The following is a 21,383-nucleotide window of genomic DNA, read 5'->3' as shown; positions in this document are numbered from 1 at the left end:
AGACGAGGTCTATGTTGCTCAGGCTGGTCTGGAACTCCTGGCCTCAAGCAATCCTCCTGCCTCAGCTTCCAAATATATTGGGATTATAGGTATGAGCCACTGCACCTGGCCCTGGGACATTTTTAGATTGCTTTCTTAATCCCCATGAATTTTAATAACACAGATACACTATCTATGTACTGTGGCCCTATGGGGGGTTACAAACCATAGTAGTATTTAATAGTTTTTCACCGCCCACCGCACCAAGAACCAATTTTCATTAGAGACTGCATAACCGCATAACCTGTCTAACCCACAGCAGTTGCTTCTTCTGACTTGTTTCTTCTTCTGACTTCTTCTTCTGATTTCTTTAGCACTTAAGTCTGTGCCTCTCATTTGACAGTAATATCTGATTACAGCTTTTATTGATTTATACTGTTTTATTTAATGTTTAATAGAATTTTACATTTTTAATGTATTATTTCCTAAACTAGATTTTAAGTGTCTATCTTCTTCCCCATGGCTTCTAGAACATACTTACATGATGGCTAAATTAATAAATGCTCTAGAAGACTTTCAACAATAGATTAAAGAGGGCTGTGCCTAATTAAACATGAAATTAAAATGATAAAATTCCATTAAAATTATATAAAACCTGAAAACGGTCAATAGCTTGAAACGATTACAGCAGACCGATTTTAAAATATAAAATTACATGCTATGTAAAATAGCTCAAATATTTACGCATATTCAACGTATTTGATTCTTCACAAAAAAACAGAAAGTCTTTATTCTCATGCAAATTATTGTCAGCAGTTTCAAAACTACAAATATGCACATAAAACACAATATGGTTAATGTATACTACCATTAAGTAAAACCTGATGAAATTGCACTCTGAATCAATATGATTCAGTAAGTAATCAATGCGCTTACTCACAATCAGTAATTTTGATTATCAGATACTGATTACATACAGGACTACTGATAGCAGCCGAGACAGGAGGATGGCTTGAGTCCAGGAGCTCGAGACCAGCCTGGGCAACATGGTAAAACCCCATCTCCACAAAAAATATAAAAATTAGCGAGGAGTGGTGTTATGTGGCTGTTTGCAGTACCAGCTACTCAAGAAGCTCAGGGGGAGGACTCCTTGAGCCCCAGGAGGTCAAGGTTGCAATGAGCTGTGATCGTGCCACTGCATTCCAGCCTGGGCAACAGAGCTACACTCTGTCTCAAAAAAAAAAAAAAAAAAAAAAATGACTTTAGTAAAAATAAATATTTCCATCCATCCCAATATGTGAGCAAGATTCAGAATCTTTATAAAATAATTATTTCCGGCCAGGCACAGTGGCTTACGCCTGTAATCCTAGCACTTTGGGAGGCCAAGGCGGGTGCACCACCTGAGGTCAGGATGTTGAGACCAGCCTAGCCAACATGGTGAAATCCCATCTCTACTAAAAATACAAGAATTAGCCAGGTGAGGTGGTGCGCACCTGTAATCCTAGCTACTCAGGAGGCTTGAGACAGGAGAATCGCTTGAACCCAGGAGGTGGCGGTTGCAGTGAGCCGAGATCGTGCCACTGCACTCCAGCCTGGGCAACAAGAGAAACAAACAAAACAAAAGTATTTCCTTCAGAAGGGCAAAGTATTAATAAATCTGTTGATTTATCAAGTATTATGACCAATTCTCACCCTTGTATAATGGAATATTCACAAATGTGTTCTCAAAGGATAAATTAAAATACTAGACCATAATTAACTATTTATTGTGTTCAAGTATTATGGAGTTGCTAACGAGGTTATCCACATGGTGTGGATGGTGGTAAATGCAGTTCCCTGGGTTAGAGAGAGGATAAAGTAGGAATACAGTGGCAGAGTTAAACACTGGCTAAAACACAGGATAAAAAATACTTTCCCTAGGGTATACCGTATGTCACATACTGATGGCTTGGAAAGACTATGCTAGACACTATATTTAAAATAGTCTCTGTCTTCCAATATTAAGTCCAAATGACTATTTTATTATGAATGAAATTACTATATCTAACTTCCATCCAACAGCCACCAAACCACAGTACCCAAAGATATCTCTCTGAACAATAAATTGTATCTATATTCAATGATCACATACATGCTATGTTCTGCTTCTGTTGTCATACTCCTTACCACATACCCTCAACAAAATTATGACAAGATACACGACATTGTGAAAGATTAAACAAAACCAAAGCTGCCAAGAATAAAGGCATAAAACTTAATTCTCCAGGTTTTTCTATGAATAACTATTATATTTAAATTTGTAGAGGTCAATGCTTTGAAATGAGCACACAGACATTTTGAAATATCTCTTCCCTCCCGCCATCTGTTTTCAGTAAAGTCCATCTGTGAGAACTTTGCTGACTGTATTTCAAAACATAGTAACACTTGACTTTGATGATCTGTCCAAACTGCAATCCAAAATGAGAATTTTCCAGAGTACACTTTACTTTTGGAAAGACAGAACCATAGTGATAAAGATAAAAGGTCTTTAAGATCAGCCTAATATGAAAATAATTCACAAACCTATTGGGTATTTATTGGTTTTGGCCCAACTCAATTCAACAGAGTAATTCAGTTTAACAAATATTTATTAGATGATTAAAAATAAGATGAATAAAACATAGTCTCTGTCTTCCATGGACTTACAATCTAATAAAGTGCTCATTTAGCCACATAAATAACTATCATAGGAAAAAAAGGTATAGCTAGTTCAAAGATAGAAATTGCAAGGCTCAGGAAAAGCTGCATGAAGAATAAAAATTTTGCAAAGATAAGATAAAGGAAAATAACGAAGTGGGAAAAGCAAAAGTACCATGTTGAGTAAAAGAGACTAGTTCAACTAAAGCTTCAGGTGCATTTAGGAAAGTAGCAAAACATAAATGATGTATTTAAATGTTAGTGGAAGTGCACAAAGTGCCACAAAGACTCTCAATCATGATACTATCTACCATCCACAATTAGACGAAAAAGGTCAAGAAATGGTACAGTATCCAGGGCTGGAAACAGTAAACCTTTGATTAAAATTTGTCTGCCTTTATAAATGTCATTGAGAACTGAGACCTTCTGCATTCACACAGCTTAATTATGAGGACTAAGACCTATGGCCCCATATCAACATAACTTTATTATTTGTTCTAGGAAATTATTGCCCAGGATGGTAAGAATGCAAACCAGTAAATAACTTCATCATTAGCTTTAGGAATTTCTCAAAAACTCATTCAACTGAACAACAGACTGCACAATTCGATCCTTGGAATAATAAATTGCTCAACTGGGCAAACATGCTCACTTATCAAATAAGTATTTGTTTATCAAGACTTGGTCCAAGAATTCTATCACCAACTTAGCATAGGGCCAAGTAAAATCTCCTTAAACTACTTGAACCCAGACCCCAAAACCCTGTAAATATCCATATCCAATACTTTCTTTCTGAAATACTTCTAGGACTCTTTAAGGCAGGGTTCACCCTTACTGGAGTATATAATAAACCTGGCTTAGTTTGATCAACAGGTGATTTTTATGGTCTTTTTCCAAGTTGACAGGTTGAAGCCAGCCTTAACTTTAGAAACTGGACATGTGTACCAAGGGCATTAGCAAGCTGATACTACTAACAAATGAAAACAAAGAAGTTTGTGGAAACAAAGCTATCCACAAAAATAAAAATAAAAAAAGACAGCTGAAGAATAAGTATTGATGGATATATACCCAGTATTCTCCAAAAGAATAACTGCAATATGTAGTCTACATGAATATTCATTCTGGCCTGCCTAGAAATATATGTACTCTGACTTTCATCAAAGCTTGATGGAAAAGATCTTTAAAATCACTCAGTTTCTTAAAAACTCTCAAATAGCAATTCTATCTTTTTTTTTTTTTTTTTTTTTTTTTTTTGAGACAAGGTCTCGCTCTTGTCCCCCCAGGCTGGAGTGTGATGGCGTGATCTCAGCTCTCTCGGCTCACTGCAACCTCTGCCTCCAGGGTTCAAGCGATTCTCCTGCTTCAGCCTCCCGAGAAGTTGGGATTACAGGGGTGAGCCACCACGCCCAGCCTCTCATCTTAATTGAATTTCTTAAGCAGACTTCTCCATGAAAATAAAATGAAGTGACTGACAAGAGTCTATTTACGAGTTAGTTTTCGTATAATAAACTATTATATAGTGGCATTCTTGAGTTTGGTTAAAGTAAACCAGTTTAACAGAATATGAAGGTTGAATGAATAAAAGTTCCTTATCTCCCAATTTATAAAGAAGAACCTGGAGCAGAGGAAAAGTAGGACAACCATAAAGGCTGATCTCTTTATTCAACCTAGTATCTTGAAAGCTCAGAAAGGGAACAGGAGGCAGAGGGGAGCCATAAATATAAAGATTAGGACAACCTGGTTTGAAATGCCTCCGTATTTCTGTCCAAAAGCTTACAGAATGCCTCCTAACTATACACTTTAGCAAACATAGTTAAGAGTCCAGCTTTAGGGTCAGAAGCCTAGAGGCAATGGTCTCATCATTTCAACATGTACGCATTACACAAAATTTGAAACTGATATAAATTTCAAAAAGAAATTTGAATGATGGTATAATACTGGACCAGGAGGCTAAAGACCTAGATTTCAGGTCCTAGCTGTCTTGTCTTACTACCACATCCTCCACCCCACTGTACCCTGACCTTTCATTCCAGCTATGCTGGACATTTTTCAGGTTCAGACATCAGTATGTGCCAGTGTATACTCAATAAACATTAGCTATTATTATTACTATTCCCTACAGGCACCATATTATATCTTGCTTCTGAATCTTCACATCTGCTGTTCCCTTTGTCTAGAATGTCCTTTAGTCCTTTCTTAGCTAAATCCATTTGCAGCTGGAGTTACTACCATAGTAATCTGTGCATAAAATCACACAGCACTCACCACAAATGTACTGATTTACCTGTCTCTCCAACTAAACTACATGCTGCTTAAGGGCAAAAACTATGTCTTCTCAAGTCCAAAGTGCCAACACATGGTAAAGAAACTAAAAACATTTGAAGAAGGATTAAAAGCATCCATGTGTCTACTAAACTAAATGACTTTTGGGATCCCTTCCACTTTGACAGTCTACGAACCAAGTTTGAGTACGTGAAAGAAAGTTGGTACTATTTAAGAGAAATTAGGATTAGGAAGTTAGAATAGAAGGAAAAGCTGGTGGGGGAGTGGACAGTTAACGTTAGTTTAATATTAGTTCAATCTGAAATGGTTAAAAGTCCAATAAAGAAGAAAGCACTTCTCATTTGAAGGGTCTACAGGAAAAAAAAGAAGACAGCACTACAATGATAGATTTAGAAATCACCTTTATGAAAAGGTTGTTGAAGTCAAGGGTGGCTGAGATATGTGGATAACTTCAATGTGTTTATCACGATTTACTACAGTTATAGTAGTCAAGCACTATTATAAAGGAAGGACAGAGTAACAATTATTATTTATTATACACTACATGCCAGACACTGTACTAAGTGATTTTTACAAATTAATCAAACCTTCATAACAAGTTTCTGAAATGAGTATATTTCTATTCCCATTTTATTAAGTGGAAATCTAGATCAAGCATGGTAAATGAAGAAACAGAAGCCACGAGAAGGTACACAGCTCTAAGTAGTACCTTAATTCCCAACCTACCACCACCATCTTGCCTAATTACTTCAAAAATTACGCAAGTGTATACACACATCAAATGTTCTCTGTAGACTGAATAAATGTCTCATTCATAAAGTAGGTATAACTACTTTAAAACACAGGTAGGTGCTGCGTGAATTACAAAATACAAATTCACTTAAGATGAACTGAATTCATAGCCAATTTCTATCATGTATTTTTTTCAAACTAATATTAGAATGTATCATGTAGTGAGGTCTGTTAAATATTTCTGATGTTTAAAGGGAGAATGGGATCATCTTCCTAACCCAGTAATTCCATTCACAGGTATGTAGCTAATGGAAGTATATACATTTGTTCACTAAAAAACAAGTACTGGAATGTTCATAGCAACACTATTTATAATAGCCCCAAGTTAGATACAACCCAGATTGCCTTCATATAAATAAAATAAAAATTGGTATAGTAATATAAAGAAATACCACAGACCAATACAAATGAACAATCTACAGCTATACCCAGAAAATACAGATGAATTTCACAAACATGATACTGAACAAAAGAAGCCAGATATGAGTATATATGGAATCATTACAATGAGATAAAGTACAAAAGAAGCAAAATTAATCTATGCCATTAGAAGTCAGGGTAATGGTTCCCTCTGGGGGAGTGGGAATAGGCAGTTAGTATGAGGAGGTAATAAGGAGCCTCCAGGAGTGCTGGTTATTCAGGAGTGTCTAGTTTATAAAAGTTTATCAAACTATCCACTTATGATATACCTACGTGTGTATGTGTGTAATACTTTAATAAGGTTTTTGTCGTTTTTCTTTGAAGGATCCTCCTTCGCAGAAGTTTGAAAAATAATGATATAGAAGAGATCAGGGATACAAATTCAGGTCACTCTGAGTACAAAACCCTGCTTTTTTCCTTTTACCAAACTGTCTCCTACAAAATTACTTACTAGTCCACAGAAATGGCTTCACTAAATAAAAGCAGGCATGATAAAAGTTATCAAAGAAGGCATTAAAAGGGCTGCTTAAGCAAAGATACCTAACTGGATTGATTTATGAAAAAAGTAAACTATGACCCTCACTCATTTTTTATTCCATTACAAAAAAGTATTAATATAGTGTTGGGGACCACAGAAATTTTGAGGATAAGAAAATCTTAGCTGTTTATCACCCAGTTAAACATCTCCATTTTAATGTAAGGAAAATGAAACCCAAAGAAATCAAGAAAATTAGCCAAAGTCACACATCTGGCTGGCAATACAGCCAGGACTAAAACTCAGGTTTAATCATTCATTTATTTACTTAAATACTGCACAAATACAATATTCTTGGAATATACATTTGTGTAATTTTCTGTTTTGAGCCAGGGTCTTACTCTGTTGCCAAGGTTAGAATGCAGTGGCACAATCATGGCTCACTGCAGCCTCAAATTCCCGGGCTCAAGTGATTCTCCCATCTCAGTCTCCCAAGTAGCTGGGGACTACAGGAACATGCCACCAGGCCCGGGTAGTTTTTGTATTCTTTGTAGAGATAAGGTTTTGCCATGTTGTCCAGTCTGATCTCGAACTCCTGGGCTCAAGCAATCTGCCTGCCTCAGCCTCTCAAAGTTGTTAGGATTACAGGCGTGAGCCACCAGGTCCAGCCATTCCTAGACTATTTTGGATGCAGAGGATAAACATGTTCAAGTGAGTGGAGACAGATAACCACCAATCTATTTTTTACAAGATAAATACAAATCTAATAAAAACAAAAAGAAATAAAGAGAGATTAACTTTGTCCTTTGGATATAGCAGAGGAAGTCTTTTCTTTTTGATCCAAATATACACCTCCAATGATATGCTACATCTAACATTTATTAAGTGCTTTCTCTATACCGGGCAGTGTTACCACTGCTTTACACGCACTAGGTTATTCTCATTACAACCCTGTGAGACAAGAGGCATACTATTACACACTGCATTTACAAAAGAGGAAAACTCAGCTCCTCAAGGCCCAGCTTTACCCTGATGTAATTCCTGCTGGTCTGGAACTTACATATATATATTATGAAAAAAAAACTGTGATCATTGGCTCTCAATCTTTAAGTGTGTCTCACAATCACATAGGGGAGCTTGTGACAAATACAAATTCCTACTGCAGAGATTTCAATTTTAAAGTATTTAGTTTCTAATACTCTTTCTAAAAATCCATTCTGCTTCATAAGGAATCGAATAGACTAACCTCTCCATCACTTCAAATAAGGAAGGGATTCCTATGCACAGGTAAGCGTAATCTAACTGTACACACAGGTACTTTATTTAATGTTCCTTGAGAGCCAGTTCCACAACTACAATGGATCACTATCACCTATCACAGGGTCTCTTTTTCCACAAGTCTGATCATCTATGGAAATAATGTACTTTAAAATGTATTAAAGGCAAATAATCATTGAAATTGCCATATCGCACTTTTTACAATAAACCAATGAAAAGAAAATCCTGCCCCTCTGAAGAGAAAAAGTATATCATCCCCCTGGACAAGAGTCCCAGTGTACAATACACATACATTCACATGAAACCTCAGTTTCCTCATCTGTAAAACAGATTCTAATAATATCTATTCCATAAGGCTACTTTAGGAATGAATAATATATTCAAAAGAGCTCAAAAATTGCTTCATCCATTGTATAAGATCAATAAAAGTGAACTACCATTATTCTCCTGATAAGAATGCATTTATTCTCTCGAAGATTAAAGAAGTAGAATAGTTAAGATTCCCTAAGCATCTAAATAGTATACCTCCCCATGTGCTCCTTTTGTACATCTCTTTAAAGAAACTACTTGAAACCACTTAGACACAGAACTTTAAATGTGTTGCTGATAAATTCATTCAACAACTATGTCAACTGTGAGTAAATGTGATATTTTCCTTTAACAAACAGTAAATAAATCTAATTTCATTTCCCTAATAATCCTCAGAGAATGTGTTGAGATTTCTTTGCAAAGCATGTTGCTAAGAAGTTTTTAATACATTAACTATTTTAAATAAAATACTTATTTAAAATAAATAAATATTTTAAAAAGGGGACTGGTTTGGTTTTCTGTTTATTATTATTATTATTATTATTATTATTATTATTTTCCTTAACTATCTCCTACCAGAAGGAGGTGTTTTGTTTTGTTTTGTTTTGTTTTCCCTGAGACGGAGTTTTACTCTGTCGCCCAGGCTAGAGTGCAGTAGTGCGATCTCGGTTCACTGCAACCTCCACCTCCCAGGTTCAAGCGATTCTCCTACCTCAGCCTCCCAAGTAGCTGGGATTACAGGTGCCTGCCATCACACCCAGCTAATTTTTGTATTTTTAGTAGAGACAGGGTTTCACCATGATGGACACGCTGGTCTCAAACTCCTGACCTCGTGATCTGCCTGCCTCGGCCTCCCAAATTGCTGGCATTACAGGTGTGAGCCACTGCGCCTGGCCGGGAAGGAGGTTTTTAAACAGTAGTGAGCATCTTAGTTGTGAAACAAAAAAAATATACCCAGGATCCAAAGATTCTGATTGAGCAGGCCTGGAATAAAATCCTGGCATTTGTACTTTTCTATAAATGGCAATATGTGACCAGGTGGGCACTCCTAATAGGTTTACTGATTTAAAGAAACTTGGCAGTAAATAAAGACTTGTACAAAAAGATAGATACCACAGTCTGTAATGCACATAATTACCTTAAATCTTACTTTATAAATTCAGAATTACACTGAATAAAAAACAAGACACCCCTGGTGCTTTTCGTGTTTTGCTTTTATCCTTATTCACGATCGGCATGTGAATGCCAATCTCCACAACTTAAGACAGCCTAAGGGCTCCCATCATGTTTTAAATGAAGCCTAAGAAATTTAGTTAAGATCTGCATCTTCTAAAAAAGGGGAAAAAACAAAGAAAATGCAAAATTGTTAGGAATGTGAATGACTATACTATGATATATTCGTTTTATTTGCTTTCTTTTTTTTTTTTTTTTTTTTTTTTGAGACGGAGTCTTGCTCTGTCGCCCGGGCTGGAGTGCAGTGGCCGGATCTCAGCTCACTGCAAGCTCCGCCTCCCGGGTTTACGCCATTCTCCTGCCTCAGCCTCCCCAGTAGCTGGGACTACAGGCGCCCGCCACCTCGCCCGGCTAGTTTTTTTTGCATTTAGTAGAGACGGGGTTTCACCGTGTTAGCCAGGATGGTCTCGATCTCCTGACCTCGTGATCCGCCCGTCTCGGCCTCCCAAAGTGCTGGGATTACAGGCTTGAGCCACCACGCCCGGCCGTTTTATTTGCTTTCAAAATAAACAGAAGATCCATTACAAAGTTAGAATGCATCTGAGATGCAAAATTACCCTGGCTTAACAGAAAATGAGGTCTGCAACAACTTCTGTCAAAAAACAAGACCAACTACCGAATCTAACCTCTAGGTTCAATATAAACACTCAGGGACTGAGTTTGGAATTCAGAAACATTAAGTCAATCTGGTGTCAATTCTCATAAAGGCAGCTTTGTTCCGCAGAAAGAGCAGTCAGAAGACTTAGCACATGCTCTCATTTTGTCACATTACCTTGGGCAAATTACTAAACTAACCTTTCTAAATCCTATTTTCGTCCACTTTCAAAAAGAAATCATATCTGCTCTTTCTATTTCAGAGCATAGTTTTGAGAAGCAAATGAGATAATGTCTATGAAAGTGATACAATTAAGGTCTTACTAGAATTACTGAGAAGGCTGCAGTCTACAGTTCAGGTGTTTCAACTTCAAAACTGAAAATTTTAAGAAATGAGTCCTTTCTCCAAACACAAACGAAAAATCAGTATATAGAACTCCTCAAATCATTAAGCTATTAATATTTTGCCTTTTATTTCAGTCTCAAAACTGCAGTTCTCTGTAACTCTATCTCCTTTCTTTTCTAGCTCCCATGTGCACTATACATTAACCGTGAAACTGGCAGCAAGGGACTGTACTGCATATAGATTCTCTTTTTCAGCAAGGAACTTCAACTCCAAAGAGAAACAACACACACAAGACAAACTTTCATTAGGAATAAAAACACAATTTCCTCACTGGTAAATTGAGGAAGGCAAACAAGATGACTCTGGAGGGCCTTTTCAGCTCTAACATTCCACAACCTATGGATCCTTTCATTCCTTGGCTCCTCATATAAAAATCTATTAAAACAAATGAAAGAAAAAATGGTTCTTTTGTTCATATTGCTAACTTTTGCATTAGCTCAAGATTAAACGAAAATCAAATAGAGGCTTTCGGGGCAATAAATGAGTTCATTCATAAGGATGGGAAAAATCCCATCCACCTAATTACTTATTAGTGAAATTCAAACACAAATATTATCCACAGAAGATAACACTCCAACCAGTGAAGACAGTAAACAAAAATACATAGTATTACAACACACAGAAAAATCAATTAATGTAAATCTGACACAAAAGTGATTGGGTGGGCAAGTTCTGGACTCTTAAAATATATTTTTGCTTTCCTTGCCTAACGCAGCCATGGCGCATGGTTCCGAGAAGCATCGGAAGTGGGCAGCAGCTCCAAAGCATTAGATGCTGGATAAACTGACCGATGTGTTTGCTCCTCGTCCATCCACCAGTCCACACAAGTTGAGAGAGTTACTCCCATCATCTTTCTAAGGAACAGACTTAAGTATGCCCTGACAGGAGATAAAGTAAAGAAGATTACATGCAGAGGTTCATTAAGATCGATGGCAAGGTCTGAACTGATATAGCCTACCCTGCTGGATTCATGGATGTCATCAGCATTGACAAGACGGGAGAGAATTTCCATCTGATCTATGACACCAAGGGTCGCTTTGCTGTACATCCTATTACACCTGAGGAGGCCAAATACAAAGTGAGAAAAATCTTTGTGGGCACAAAAGGAATCCCTCATCTGGTGACTCATGATGCTCGGCACCATCTGCTACCCTGATTCCCTCATCAAGGTGAACGATACCATTCAGATTGATTTGGAGACTGGCAAGATTACCGATTTCATCAAGTCTGACACTGGTAACCTGTGTATGGTGACTGTAGGTGCTAACCTGGGAAGAACTGGTGTGATAATCAACAGAGAAAGGCACCCTGGATCTTTTGATGTCGTTCACATGAAAGATGCCAATGGCTTTGCCACTAAACTTTCCAACATTTTTGTTATTGGCAAGGGCAACAAACCACGGATTTCTCTTCCCTGAGGAAAGGATATCCGCCTAACCATTGCCGAAAAGAGAGACAAAAGACTGGCGACCAAACAGAGCAGTGGGTGAAATGGTCCCTGGGTGACATGTTAGATCTTTGTATGTAATTTAAAATAATGTGGAATGATAAACAGAATTTTATTGACATTATAAATCTCAAATTAGCTAGCCTGAAATTCTTTCAAGCTTGAAAATTCCTTAGATCCCGTAAGAACAGTATCAGTTTTAAAAATAGTTAAGAAACAGAGGTACATAAAAATCTTAATAGTGATACAGTTACTACCTCCTCAATCTCTTCTAAGATATCTAATAAGAATCTCGAATCTCACATTTCCAAAACACCGCTCTTGATTTCCCTACTTTAAACTCACTCCTCCCTCTTGCTTTACCATTTCAGTTCAGCTCAGAGAATCAGCCTTGATTCCTCTATTTTCCTCACTCTACAGCTAATCCATCAGGAGGTCTTGTTGATTTGGCCCACAAAATATACCCAGAATCTAACCATTTCCCTCCATTTCTGCTGCTCCCACCATGCTGCTTCAAGTGACATCATCTCTCATCTATATTCTAACACCTGGGTCCCTCTTCTATTCTGTCTTCAAATAATCCATTCCACAACCAGAGTGATATTTTTAAAAACACAAATGTCTCCATGTTTAAACACCCCAAAAGCTGCCCACTTGCCAGGCAATTTTATTAAAATACAATTTAAGGCCGGGCGCGGTGGCTCAAGCCTGTAATCCCAGCACTTTGGGAGGCCGAGACGGGCGGATCACGAGGTCAGGAGATCGAGACCATCCTGGCTAACACAGTGAAACCCCGTCTCTACTAAAAATACAAAAACTAGCCGGGCGAGGTGGCGGGCGCCTGTAGTCCCAGCTACTCGGGAGGCTGAGGCGGGAGAATGGCGCAAACCCGGGAGGCGGAGCTTGCAGTGAGCTGAGATCGGGCCACTGCACTCCAGTCCGGGCGACAGAGCGAGACTCCGCCTCAAAAAAAAAAAAAAAAAAAAAAAAAAAAAAAAAAAAAATACAATTTAAATTCCTTCAATAAACCTGTATAACCTGTTCTCTGACTGGTCCACTGACCTCATCTCATATCACTCGTCCTTCTAGTTCCTCATGCTCTAACTATACTGGCCTTCTTTTGCTCCTTTTTAAAAAAAAAAGAAAGAAAGAAAAAACAAAACAAAAAAAAGAAGGCTGGGCACAGTGGCTCACACCTGTAATCCCAGTACTTTGGGGGGCCAAGGTGGGCGGATCACTTGAGGTCAGGAGTTCAAGAGCAGCCTGGCCAACATGGTGAAACGCCGTCTCTACTGAAAATACAAAAATCGGTCGGACGTGGTTGCGCAGGCCTGTAGTCCCAGCTACTCGGAAGGCTGAGACAGGGGAATCACTTGAACATGGGAGGCGGAGGTTGCAGTGAGCCGAGATGATGTCACTGCACTCCAGCCTGGGTGACAGAGTGAGACTCCATCTCAAAATAATAATAAAATAAAATAAAATAAAGGAGAAGATGAAAGAAGAGAAAGATGATACAAGCAGGCGCAGGTGATGGTGGGAGGCAGGAGGGGAAGGCAAGGAAGGTAAGCATATTCCCACCTTCGGATCTCGGCACTAGCTTGTTTCCTCTACCTCGAAACACGCTTCCCCAAGCTGCTGTTCTAAGTAGAGGCTTTCAAAATGTTAACTACAACCCATAGTAAGAAATGTATTTCATATATTATTCATATTCATATACATAACTAAAACTAAAATAACTAAAATAACAATTTAAATGTGTATTACTATATACACACTTCAATGTTTTCATTCTATTTTGATCTTTAATTTTTTAACACTTTATAATACATTAATTTCAAAACCCACTAATAGGTAAAACCCGCAGTTTGAGAAACACTGTATTAGTAATAAAACATTAAACACATGCTATATAATTTGGAAATTCCAAAGCACATAGCAAAACGTCTGTCACAATGACTTTCTGATACTTCTGCTCTATAGGTATAGTTGCCTAAAGGTTGCTCTTTTCTCTGGGAAATGAAAGAGTAAAATCTGCTTCAGTTTTCAGAAATTCTACTGACTCCCATGGTATACACTGGAGGTAAACAATTTCTGGAAAAGTAGCTCCAACACGCAATTCAAATTTCTCCAAAAATAACGGATAAGGTCATACTAAAGAGTATGGTTAAATTCGAAAGATTATATGGTACCCATAGAACACAACTTCTCCCTTCAACAAGATAAACCAGGTTAAGTATGCTTTTAAGACTCAGCAGAGGCCGGGCGCAGTGGTTCACGCCTGTAATCCCAGCACTCTGGGGGGTCGAGGCAGGTGGATAAGGAAGTCGAGATCGAGACCATCCTGGCCAACATGGTGAAACCCCGTCTCTACTAAAAATACAAAAAATTATCTGGACATGGTGGCAGGTGCCTGTAATCCCAGCTACTCGGGAGGCTGAGGCAGGAGAATCGCTTGAACCTGGGAGGTAGAGGTTGCAGTGAGCCGAGATCACGCCACTGCACTCCAGTCTGGTGACAGAGTGAGACTCTGTCTCCGGGGGAGAAAAAAAATAAAAGAGCAGAAAGACATTAACTATAAAATCAAAATCAAGTAATATCTAAGCTAATTTAAGAATAAGAGGCCAGGCAGGATGGCTCACGCCTGTAATCCCAGCACTTTGGGAGGCTGAGGTGGGAGGATACCTGAGGTAAGGAGCTCGAGACCAGCCTGGCCAAGATGGCGAAACCCCATCTCTACTAAAGCTACAAAAATTAGCCTAGCATGGTGGCATGTACCCAGTTCCTCAGGAGGCCGAGGCACGAGAATAACATGAACCCGCAAGGCGGAGGCTGCAGTAAGCCGAGATCGCGCCACTGCACTCCAGCCTGGGCGACAAAGCGAGACTCTGTCTCAATAACAAGACGACGATGAAGAAGAAGAAGACGACGACGATAAAGAAGAAGACGAAGACGAAAAAGAGGAAGAAGACGAAGAAGAGGAGGAAGAAGAAGAGGAAGAAGAGGAAAGAGGAAGAAGAGGAAAGAGGAAGAAGAAGAGGAAAGAGGAAGAAGAGGAGGAAAGAGGAAGAAGAGGAAAGAAGAAGAGGAAAGAGGAAGAAGAAAGGAAGAAGAAGAAGAGGAAAGAGGAAGAAGAAGAAAGAGGAAGAAAGAGGAAATGGGAAGAAGAGGAAAGAGGAAGAAGAGGAAAGAGGAAGAAGAGGAAAGAGGAAGAAGAGGAAAGAGGAAGAGGAGGAAAGAGGAAGAAGAAGAGGAAAGAGGAAGAAGAGGAAGAAGAGGAAAGAGGAAGAAGAAGAGGAAAGAGGAAGAAGAGGAAAGAGGAAGAAGAAGAGGAAAGAGGAAGAAGAAGAGGAAAGAGGAAGAAGAGGAAAGAGGAAGAAGAAGAGGAAGAGGAAGAAGAGGAAAGAGGAAGAAGAGGAAAGAGGAAGAAGAGGAAAGAGGAAGAAGAAGAGGAAAGAGGAAGAGGAGGAAAGAGGAAGAAGAGGAGGAAAGAGGAAGAAGAGGAAAGAGGAAGAAGAGGAAAGAGGAGGAAGAAGAAGAAGAGGAAAGAGGAAGAAGAGGAAAGAGGAAGAAGAGGAAAGAGGAAGAAGAAGAAGAGGAAGAAGAAGAGGAGGAGGAAAGAAGAAGAGGAAGAGGAAGAAGACAACTTCAAGTTATCCAGAAGAAAAAAATACAAATGTGCAAGTTTCCTTCTTACCACGCCATCCTCCCTCCAGCAATGGATCCACGCTTTTTTTTTTCCCATATCCTCCCTCTGCCACACCCTCCACATTTTTTCCTTTGTTTACCATTCTTCCAATTTGACTTACTTTTTTATGATGGGAAGATAGAATGGATGCCTCTACAGTGGGCTCCAAATCTCCCTGGTGGTTGTCATTATCACCTCTCCTTGTACCATCCAGGTGGTGCCCTTTTCTGAGCCTTACATCTGGCTCTGGAGTCCTGCTGCACCCCAATCGGTTTTCTGTTGGCTCGTTCATGGGATACCCAAGCCTTTCTTACAAACAAGTTTGTCTTTCTGTCCCTTCTTCTTGGGAGAATGGACCTTCAGGATAGTGAGTTGATCCTAAGAAGATGAAAGTTTTGAAAAAATCCATTAAAAAGAGTGCTGGGGAAAAATACCAGTTATTATATATCCAAACGATAGAATATTCAGCCATCAATAACAATAAAAGAATAATGTATTCAAAAGCTGTATTTGTTGATGGGAAGATAACCAAAAATCTTTTTTTAAATGAAAAACACAGGATACAAGGCAACATGAATAATATGTTCCCACTTACATGCTATAAAAATATGTAAGTATATGTAAGTGTATATGTACTAGAATAATTAATGAAAAATATTTAAAACCATACTCTTGGTACAGAAGAACATAGGGCAGAACCTCAGGTCTGAAGTGAGAAGAATATTTACTTTGCTCTGCCTGCATTTTTTTTTTTTTTTACCATGCATCATATTGTTTAATTTAAAAAATAGTATACAATTAGAAATTAGAGGGCCGGGCGCGGTGGCTCAAGCCTGTAATCCCAGCACTTTGGGAGGCCGAGACGGGTGGATCACGAGGTCAGGAGATCGAGACCATCCTGGCTAACACGGTGAAACCCCGTCTCTACTAAAAAAATACAAAAAACTAGCCGGGCGAAGTGGTGGGCGCCTGTAGTCCCAGCTACTCGGGAGGCTGAGCCAGGAGAATGGCGTAAACCCGGGAGGCGGAGCTTGCAGTGAGCTGAGATCTGGCCACTGCACTCCAGCCTGGACGACAGAGCGAGACTCCGTCTCAAAAAAAAAAAAAAAAAGAAAAAGAAATTAGAATTCTAAATACTAATTGTATATATTAGAAAGAATATATGTACGTTTATATATTATAACTGGGCTTTACATTACCAATCTCATTTAAACATCACAATGACCCTACAGGGTATTTTTATTTCTAGTTCACAGGTAAAGGAAAACAAAATTCACCACACTTTACAAAAAATAAAGAGGACAAAGTCTTCAAATTTATAAGCACATATTATCGATAATATTTTGTATTCAAAAGGCTTAATGTCTTATATTTCAACTTTTTTGAGTTATTCTGAACTCTAACTAGACTACCCTAGAAGGAAGAAACTCAGGACCAAAACATACACATTTTACATCCATCTGGGTTACCAGAAAGTGCTATGCATACAAATGCTTAATGAATATGTGATAATATTTCAATGCTCGAGTGCTAAGAACATTTTCATAAATCATTAATTTCTCTCTAAACTGGACTGCAGCAAGTAAGTCTTAGGAGTTCAAGCTTTTCAAGTCCTTGGCACTCTACCACTTAACTCATGGACGTAAGCTTATTTTAGACAATCAGTTGAATATCCAATTAAGGATTATTAACCAGAAATACCAAAACAGGAAGAGACCAGGGTATATGCTAGCTAATAAATTCCATATGGTTCAAAGTTCTTAGTGGGGAAAGGAGAAGTAGGGCAAAGTAGGAGAACCTAGACACCATAAAAAGAAGGTAATAGGTGGATCAGTGTTCATATATATGGATACACAGACTAAGAATTAGTCAAAGAAACAGAATTAGAGTAAAAATTAGTCAACTGTTGGTTTCACAATTCATGTGAGTTTGCTACAGGATTTCTCGAAGGGCTTTCAAAGTATGTAGGGCAAGAAGAAACAAAAATCTAAAGAATATCAAACCTGGGCATAAACCTGGCCAAGCACATTATACTACTGAGATCATAAATTATGTTGTTAATGCCCATTTCTGAAAGAAGAAACAGAACTAATAATGCCTTCTATTTAATTGTATTATTTAAAGCTCACAAAGCTATTCACACACACCATTTCATTTTGTTTCAGGGGAGAGGCAGCAAACATTTACTGAGAATCAACAGAGGCAGCAAACATTTACTGAGAATAAACAAAGGTAAATTCTGTACCAGATAATTTACATGTGGTATTTCATGCATCTTTAAATATAGCCCTCTGAGGTATTATTATCCTCCATTTTGAGGATTAGAGATTGGATAACTTATTCAAGGTCATTAGGATTCAAAGAGAAGCAGCTGTGTTATACCCAGTTTCTGAACCTCATGAAGTTCATGTGCTTTCCACTGTGCAACAAAATTAAGACTGGGGTGAGTAAAAGATAAGAAAATGAACCCTAAAGGTAGTTGGTTTACATCACAAGAAAACTACAGAGTCAGGATCTTGATGCTCAAGCTGTAGCAAGTAGAATAAAGCTTTGTAAAGTATTCTTGAAATATCACCACACTAGGTCAGGCACAGTGGCTCATGCCTGTAATCCCGGCACTTAGGGAGGCCAAGGTGAGAGGATCACTTGAGTCCTGGAGGCGGAGGTTGCAGCGAGCCAAAAAAAAAAAAAAAAAAAAAAAAAAAAAACAAGAGGCCAGGAGCGGTGGCTCACACCTGTAATCCCAGCACTTTGGGAGGCCAAGACAGGTAGATCACAAGGTGAGAAGATCTAGACCATCCTGGCCAACATAGTGAAACCCTCTACTAAAAATACAAAAAATCAGTCTCTACTAAAATTATAAGAAATTAGCTGGGTGTGGTGGCACATGCCCGTAATCCCAGCTACTCGGGAGGCTGAGGCAGGAGAACTGCTCAAACCCGGGAGACAGAGGTTGCAGTGGGCCGAAATCAGGCCACTGCACTCCAGTCTGGCAACTCTGTCTCAAAAAGAAAAAAGAAAAGAAAAATATCACCACACCAAACTTCTCATCAGCAGGAGCTATATATGGAGGAGTGTTGCTCATTTATGACTATAAATACATGCTCGGGCAGGCACAGTGGCTCACACCTGTAATCCCAGCACTTTGGGTAGCTGTGGCAGGAGGATCACTTGAGCCCAGCAGTTCAAAACCAGCTTGGGCAACAAAGTGAGACCCACCTCTACCAAAAAACAATTTTTTTTAATTAGCCGGGTGTGGTGGCACGTGGCCAGTAGCTGTGGTCCTAGCTACGCAAGAGGCTGAAGTGGGAGGATCGCTTGAGCCCAGGAGTTCAAGGTTGCACTGAGCTCTAATGGCATTACTACACTCCAGCCTGAGTAACAAAGCAAAGACCCTGTCTCGTAATAAAAAAGAAAAAGAAAAACTGAAATGCTCTATTAGTAAGAATTGTTTTGTAATTCTCATCTCAGAAAAAGAAATCAAATGACAAGAAATAAGATTTCCCCAATAATTTTTAAGGATCCTCCTTAAAATAAAAAGAAGAAAATCAACTCTCCAGTAAAGTCCTGAGATCAATAGACATTCCTATCAATAATGTTTTCTAAATTCACAAGTATGACAAAATGAGAATGAAGAAAATAAAGTGCCGCAAAATCTACAAAGAAATCAAATATTCGCCACTCTACAGAAAGCAGGAAGGCCTATGATACTGACTTTCAACAATAGAACTGTTGAAGTAAAAGTAAGTCAACCTTCAGGTTCCCATAAATTTAACAAAACAGAATATTCCAATACTAGAACACACTCTAGATAATTGAAATTTACTATATGTTTTACTTTATTTGCATTCTACCTACTGAAATAAAAAGAATTCCTACTAGCATGCAATGCCTTGAGGAGGAAAAAAAAAAAAAAAAAAAGCAAACAAGCCTAAGAGTCTAAATAGTCAGAAGATGGTATTACCAGCATTATTTAACTTTATCTTGGAAGTCTTAGATAATTAAATGAGGGGAAAAAATGAGTATAAAAATTGGAAGAAAAAAAGGTAAACTGTAACTATTTGCAGATTATATGACTCTTTTTTCTATAAAGCCCAGGAGAATCAACTAAAGAAAAATTTACAAATAAGAAAAATCATCAATGTGATTGGGCATAAAATTGACATATGGATTTCAACAGCCTTGATCCTAAAACCCCACAATATTTGGTCATTATGAAAGAAGAATATAATCTCAATAGAAAAAAGATAAAACACTTCAAAACAAATCTTCAAATGTTACTGAGGATCTACAAAAAAAAAAAGATTCTAGAAATAATGAGTTCAGCAAGAATTCAACATCAACACTAAAATATCCATCACTTTTCTTTTTTTTCTAGAGACACAGGGTCTCACTGTTGCCCAGGCTGGAGTGCAATGGTGCAATCATACCTCACCGTAACCTTGAACTCCTGGGCTCAAGGAATCCTCCTGCCCTCCACCTCCCAAGTACCCAGGATTACAGGTGCATGCCACCATACCTGGCTTTTTTTTTTTTTTTTTTCAATTTTTTGTAGTGATGGAGTCTCGCTATGTTGCCCAGGCTGGTCTTGAACTCCTGAACTCAAGTGATCCTCTCACGTTGGCCTCCCAAAGTGCTGGGATTAAAGGTATGAGCCACTGTGCCCAGCCATCATTTACTTTTCTGTATATTAACAATAAACATGTAGAAACTGAAATTTTAAACAATACCATTTACAACTGCTCCATAGAAAATTAAATACTTTAAGTATACACTTAGCAAAATATGGATAGGCTCTGTATGCTAAAAATTCCAAAATGCTGATGGAAGAAATCAGAAATCTAAACAAATACAAGAGACTGAGGCAAGAGGATCACTTCAAGGCCAGGAGTTTGAGACCAGCCTGGGCAACAAGACCATGTCACTAAAAAAAAAATTTTAAAGTTAGCTGAGTTTGGTGGCATGCACGTGTGTAGTCTAGGTACTCAAGAGAATGTGGTGAGAGAATTGCTTGAGTCCAGGAGTTCGAGGCTGCAGTGAACTAAAAGCATGAGACCCCACTTCTCAAAAAACAACAATAACAAAAACCCTAAATAAATAGCAATATATTATACTATGTTCTCAGCAATATACTGACTCAGTAAAGATGTCAATTCTCTCCAAATTGTTCTATAGGTTAATACAATTCCTATCAAGATCCCACCAAGGATTTTTCTAGGTAAAAACTCATAAAACTTACATAAAGGCAAAGCTCCAAAACAGCTAAAACAATCAAAAAAGAAGACCTCACTGAAACCCAACTACATAGCTAGTCAAGACTGTTGGTATCGGCAAAAGAATACACAAATACAGTAACAGAACAGAGAACCCAGAAATGACCCACACAAGTATGCCTGTTATTTTACTGTAGTGCTATGATATTTATTGGTCTTCATCCATGGTTCCTGGCTTTAACTCCCATAGCCTTTATTCCAGTCTTTCATTATAATGTTGGAAGTGTTAGGCCTCAGAGGCAGGCCTCTGACTTTCTCCTGCCCTCCTTCCATGCTTAATGTTCCCCTGCCTTTTTGATTGCGGATCTTAAAACTCTCTCATGTAGGGTCCCATCCTATGCCCTTGGGGTAGGGATGCTGATGTCATGAAGCTTCCATAAAAATCCAAGAGGACAGGGTTCAGTGAACTTCAAGACAGCTGAACACACACAGGTTCCTGGTGGGTGGAGCATCCAGGGAGGACATGAAAGTTCCACGCCCCTTCCCCCATACGTAGCCCTGCACGTCCCTTCATCTGTAACCTTTGCAATACT

General features: G+C 38.5%; 1 protein-coding gene across 3 annotated transcripts in view; it reads right to left on the bottom strand.

The window, feature by feature from the left end:
• The window catches only part of ADIPOR2 (adiponectin receptor 2), a 90,980-nt gene that overhangs the window by 18,275 nt on the left and 51,322 nt on the right, over positions 1 to 21,383 (bottom strand). For 2 of the 3 annotated variants that reach the window (XM_010363562.2, XM_030938864.1), the window contains one exon: positions 15,699 to 15,955. In XM_010363562.2, the coding sequence (XP_010361864.1) occupies positions 15,699 to 15,869 (171 nt within the window). In that variant the 5' untranslated portion in view covers positions 15,870 to 15,955. Of the gene's footprint in view, positions 1 to 11,403; positions 11,498 to 15,698; positions 15,956 to 21,383 lie in introns of those variants that run through there. The other variant, XM_030938865.1, reaches the window with a different exon arrangement.

Source organism: Rhinopithecus roxellana, chromosome 10 (genome assembly GCF_007565055.1).
Source record: "Rhinopithecus roxellana isolate Shanxi Qingling chromosome 10, ASM756505v1, whole genome shotgun sequence".
Taxonomy (NCBI): Eukaryota; Metazoa; Chordata; class Mammalia; order Primates; family Cercopithecidae; genus Rhinopithecus; species Rhinopithecus roxellana.
Note: the sequence above shows the minus strand (reverse complement) of the source record. Positions and strands in the feature narration are given on the sequence as shown.